Source organism: Arachis ipaensis, chromosome B03 (assembly GCF_000816755.2).
Source record: "Arachis ipaensis cultivar K30076 chromosome B03, Araip1.1, whole genome shotgun sequence".
In the NCBI taxonomy this organism is placed as follows: Eukaryota; Viridiplantae; Streptophyta; class Magnoliopsida; order Fabales; family Fabaceae; genus Arachis; species Arachis ipaensis.
The window spans coordinates 18,061,116-18,067,094 of record NC_029787.2 but is presented as its reverse complement, the minus strand read 5'-3'; the positions used below and the strand labels follow the sequence as shown (position 1 = coordinate 18,067,094).

At 34.4% G+C, this 5,979-nt stretch overlaps 1 protein-coding gene across 1 annotated transcript; it reads left to right on the top strand.

The window, feature by feature from the left end:
* Positions 657-1,444, top strand: LOC110270006 (protein MAIN-LIKE 1-like). The gene is made up of 2 exons (XM_021118322.1): positions 657-937; positions 1,020-1,444. Exons 1-2 carry the CDS (start codon positions 663-665, stop codon positions 1,204-1,206), a joined length of 462 nt encoding a protein of 153 aa, XP_020973981.1. The 5' UTR covers positions 657-662; the 3' UTR covers positions 1,207-1,444.

Here is a 5,979-nt window from a genome sequence, read left to right as displayed (position 1 = left end):
TTTACTTTTTTTTCTTCATTCACATGTATCAAGATGTAACTTCGGTTCTAATAAACATATTTACTTTTTTTTTATGGCTTTTTCAATAAAGTTGATTGGTTTTGAATATTCTATTTCACTCTCGGATATTATTTTTAGTGAAATTTTAAATATATTTCGGATATGTGGTGTTCGAATATTTATTTGAATGTTAATATGAGTTAAAAATAAAATTTCAAGGGCAAAAAACCCATATATACCAAGGAGAGCTCAAAATTACCAAAATCAGCCAAACCAGAAATTCATACCTGAATCAACCAGGACGAATTATTATATAATTCGAATCAATAAGATTCGAATTATACTCTCAAGTAATTCGAATTTATATAATTCGAATTATCTCCATGCAACAAATGAACGTAATTTGAATCAATATGATTCGAATTATAGTCATCCAAAAAATCATGTAATTCGAATCAATACGTTTCGAATTTACATAACCTATTTCGAATTTAGTTAACTCGAATTACTAGGAGAAGTTTATATTAGAGAGGTTCGAATCTAGTTGATTCGAATTAGGGATTTTTCCGATTTCCATAGTAATTCGAATCAAGTTGATTCGAATTACAACTGTTTCGGCTATAAAAGGAGTTCGAACCAAGTTCATTCTCCGGGCCTATATCATGATGTTATTGGGCACGCAGCTCTTTGCCGACAAGTCCGGCAATCGTATACACATCAGATGGCTACCTTATGTTGCTCGGCTTGAGGAGATGGGTCGCTACAGTTGGGGGTCGGCGGCACTTGCATGGTTGTACAGGTGCATGTGCCGAGTTGCCAACAGACATGTGGTGAAGTTAGCTGGCCCTTTACAGTTACTACAGTCTTGGATATTCTGGAGGTTTCCCACTCTTAGACCATCTGGGTATGATGAGATTAGCTGGCCCCTTGCCTCGAGGTACCGTTATTGTTTTGTATTATATATTCTTCTCGTATTTATTTTCGATTATGAAACCAATTTTAATGTTTCTCGTACGCAGATGGTCTGGTTACAATCCTGGGATTAGCAACAAGGAACCTCGGGTACAGATGGCTCGCCTGAAGATCGACTTGTTACAGCCTCGGCAGGTAAGTACGCAGAACATGTGTATTTCAAGTCATTGTTTCAGTTTATATTGTCCAATCCTTTTAATTTTTATTTTTCCAGTTCATATGGATGCCCTTTAGCGCACTAGACGTCATCCAGGTTGTACATCCGGAGGTCTTGGAGCCTCGGCATACGATGTTATGGCGGTGCAGGACGTCCCTGATTTACTTTGCGGTTGTGGAGTGGCATCAGGTTGATAGAGTTTTACCTCAGTTTGGCGGCGTTCAGCCCATACCGTCTCCCGCCTTGAACATCGACTTCTTGATGTCGAAGGACGGGAGAGGAGGTGACCGTTGGTTCCCGGCACAGTACGCTGACTGGCATGCATCCTTTTGCCATGGGTGGGACCCCAGCATCGGCCCAGACTATTGGGTCACATTCAGTTGCCGGCCCGTCATCATCCAGACCCGTGCATGCTGCGCGTGTGACCCCGAGACAGCCAGTTCCGGATGACAGCGACGAGTCTATTGAGGATGAGGAGCCACTTATACGGAGGAGTTTCCGGACACGGGTGCAACGCCGTTGCGGCACTGGATCGCACCTATTTAGATGATTTATGGATAGTGGTGTATGTCATGTTGTTATATTTATATTGTCTACCTTATTGGTTGGTTATCATTGTTATGGTATGTACGTTGTAGTTATGTTATTTGATGTTATGGTATGTACTTTGTTGTTTTGTTATGTCATTTACTATGATGTATTCCACTTTTCTGTTATGATATATAGTTTCATGTTATGTTATTCATTATGATTCATCCCTCGCGGTAATGTTGTTTGTTTTAGAAACTAATTTCAATCATTTAAAACATATTCAGCAAAAATATTTGGTACGAATAACAAGTTTCATTACTAATAGGAAACAACTTAGTACAAAGGAGCACAATGGTTGCTAACTTACGTAGAAGACAAGTGCTAATAGATTAAGAAATCTCCTATTGATTTCCAGCAGTCCTGCTGGGGCCTGCGCCTTGTGGACAACTACGCCTGGTGTGACCTGGCTGCCTGCAGAGGCCACATCTCTTTGGCCGGTTCGGATGAGTTTCCGTCCTGTGCAATGGCGACTAGCAGTGTTCCCCCATACTTCCCATATAGATGGGTCCCATCAATACTCACCAGAGGCTTGCAATGACGGAATGCCTTGATACAAGGGGGGAAAGTCCAGAACAGCCTATGAAAATAAACCTGAGACTCGTCAACCTGTCCCCCAACTCGAACAGGGCAAATAAGTATAAGCCAATTCTAAAAATCTCTTTTGTAAATGCATTTTAAAAGCGTCTTCTAACTTTTAAAAACTTTAAGCACATGCACACGGACGGAGGATGTACTTGATGAGTGTTTTGTTCAGAAGAAGTTGCTCATAGCAATATCATTTGGGAAAGAATTGCATATTGGTGCAAGATTTGGGTTAATTAATATGTATAATAAAAGGAGGATGTACTTGATGACTGATGAGTGTTTTGTTAATGATTCTCCTCATTAAATTCATGGCATTGGAGAACGAACCTTTAATTTCCAACATGTGCAGGAAGAAATTAAATAGGTTGTTCCATTCAGGATTTAAGGTATAGGAAGTTCTCTGTATTTGTGGTTCAATCTTGTGAAATATTATTAGTTCACGGATAGAAGGAAATGTGGAATTGAAGTGGATTGGAAATTGAGATTCAATAATCTATGAATATCAATATGGTCACAACTCACAACTAATACCGGTTGTGCATTTGATGTGCAAAACATGGATCAAATGTATTTCACAAATATGCAATAATATTTTACTAACTTTCTCATTGATTTGAAATAGTATATGGTCGGTTTTAACAAGTACAATTCACAAAATATTTCAACACAAGGCCTAACATTTTTTTTTTTGTGAACTAGGAAGAAAATTGTTTGTATAAAATTAAAGTTAGTTAGACTATACCTTAAAAGACTTAAACTAATGTGGAAGGTTAACAACATGCAATGTCACGAGTTCTAATAATATATAGAAGCACCACTTGCGTAGGGTTTAATTTTACTTGTCTTTTTTCTTCTTCTTTTTTTCATACTTATAGAAATTAGTTCAATGCATAAGACAAAGTAATACATATATTATTTTTTAACTTTTCTTTTTTGTAAATTCCAATAAATAGTAATATATTTATCTTTAAAACTTAATTGTTTATAAAGAACAAAAAAAATTAATAAAACCAAAAGAATAAAAAAAAGATCATTTTCGAAAAATTCTTAGCTTCTAGAAAGAAAAGAAGAGGAGACAACCGCCAAAAAATCTTAATTGGTGGTGATTTAATTTGCTTCCCCTATTTGCCATATTTTCCTTGTGCCCGTGACCACTAGATTTGATGTTACTAAGTCATATGAAGAGAGTAGAGAGAAAGGGCACCATATTCAATGATTTGGAAAACAAATCCACGCACTATTTTGTTGTGTTGCGTGTTATGTCCATAGTCACGTGCATGCCTCGTCTATCTTTGGGTTTCTCTTTTGTCCTCTTTACATGCCCATAACCATAATCTTATGTTGTTTATTGTGGTCTACACGTTGTAGATAGGCTTAGCTTTTTAATTTTGCAACTACAAAATAATTAACTTATTACATGCATAATTACTAGAATAACAATATAAATTGCCACCGAATTTTTATTAGTTTATGGTAAAAATTGATATGGTGATTTCTAATCTCTTTTGACAAGAAAAAGAAGTTTCAAACTTTGATGGCGATTACTGTGGAGAGGTTGAGAGGATATATGCCTGGTAACTGCCGTGAACCGTGTGATCGATTAAGATTGAATAAATGACCATTTGTATACATAAAAGATGAAAACGCTGACATATGTACTCACACTAGATCGAAACTAAAACACGTAGGGTACTTTTGTCACACAGAAGACATCTTACGTGGGTATAAGTTTAGTTTCGATCTCGTATGGGTACATATATCAATATTTTCATCTTTTATAGGTACACATGGTTATTTATTCATTAAGATTTGGTATAAATTATGAATTTCGATTTTATGGATAGTCAAGGTAAACAAGTTTTATATAATTAATTGTGTATTATAATTAGATATATGAAACAATGTATTTGCGTCTTCGTTTTGGAAATAATGCATTTGCGTAATTTTAAAAGTGAAACAATTTATTTAGGTGAATTGCCCTCAAAATTTATTATCGGTTAATTATTAATATTTAAAAATATATAATAAAATATATTATTAAATTATTAAACTAAATAAATTAGACTAATAAAATTAAATTAATAATTAAGTGATAATAAAAAATAAAAAAATTTAATAGTCATTAATTTTTTTTAAAAATATATTAATATTTTTGTGTTCAATATCCATATATCGTAAATATTATGGATGACAAAATAGGTCAAATCTGCGGAACTAACCTGCTGAATCTGTAAAAAAAAGACAAATTGAGTTAAAAATTTAATTTTGTTTAGGATCCAATTTTTTATTATCTGAATAGAAACGGAGCAGATTTCATGTAAATTTTTGTGGAACGAAATGAAATTAGATGTGACAAAAATCCACTCCTACCTGCTTGGTTGCCACCGTACCCCTAATCTTATTAATATCTATCTTATCTCTTTAGGCTACTCGATCTAAAACTGACTCCCTTTGTGCTTTCTTTTCAACAGCGTCCACATCAATGGAAAGTTGTGGCCTAGGCTTTGGCTTTGTGGTATATATATATATATATATATGCCTCAAGATAAAAGTGTTGCTTAATTGCAAATAGTCACAACGAGCTAGCTGTAAGTCTATAACTATTACACTATTCCATTTAAGTTCTCATATACTTTGGTTGCGAAAATAATTGCTATAAATTGATTGATAAATATTACATGATATCTTAAAGCCATATAGAGAGATGAATCCAAAAATTTTAATACGAAAGAGTCAAATTTTAAATAATTTTTTTATAAAGATAATTAATATATAGTTATTAGAATTAATTTTTTTAAAAAGAGTAAAGTATCGTTTTTGTCCCCAACGTTTGGAGTAAATTCTATTTGTGTCTCTAACGTTTAAATCGTCTTATTTGTATCCCTAACGTTTGTAAAAGTGATTTAATGTTATCCTGCCATCAATTACACATCATGAGTGCTTTAGTTTGAGTTTTAAAAATCTCTTCTTGAAGTTAGAATACAAATGTTTGGGATAGAATCGATGATCTACTCCGAAAAATAGCTCATCTAATGTTGAAACTAATTCCTACAACATTTACATAATTCACTTTTCTAAGGACATAATTGAATTTAAACACAAATAGTGGGTATAATATTAAAATCGAACACATCTAAGTAAGACTTAATTGAGAATGAATACATCCAAGTGAGAATAATTGAAAAATATAATCCGATTTGTTAGTATAATTGATAATAGGATAACATTGAATCACTTTCATAAACGTTAAGGATACAAATAGGACGATTTAAACGTTAAGGACACAAATAGGACTTACCCCAAACATTGGGGATAAAAACGATACTTTACTCTTTTAAAAATTTATTAAAATATATATATATATATATATATATTGATGTATTTTTTATTTAAAATATTTTATAATATAAAAGGAGGGAAGGCCGCACTGCCGCACCGCCGCCTGTGATCGGAAGGAGAAACAGAGAGCAAGAGAGGAGAAAGCTAAGGGAGAAGAGAGAGATCGGAAGGGAGAAAGCTAAGGGCCACCGCCGCTGCTCCTCCTCCTCGCCGCTCGCACTGCTACCCGCGTCTTTGCCGCTGCTCCACGACCCTCACCGCCCGCCGCTTCTTCTTCTTCTTCTTCTGTGAACTGAATTTTTTGTGGAATTTCTGAATTTTTGGTGAAATTTATT

What these genes read in the sequence shown, in the direction of transcription:
- LOC110270006 (XM_021118322.1), top strand. Translation starts at nt 663, where the DNA reads ATGATGTTATTGGGCACGCAGCTCTTTGCCGACAAGTCCGGCAATCGT. An exon ending in AGCTGGCCCCTTGCCTCGAG is followed by an intron (nt 938 to 1,019) that starts GTACCGTTATTG and finishes TCTCGTACGCAG; the next exon opens with ATGGTCTGGTTACAATCCTG.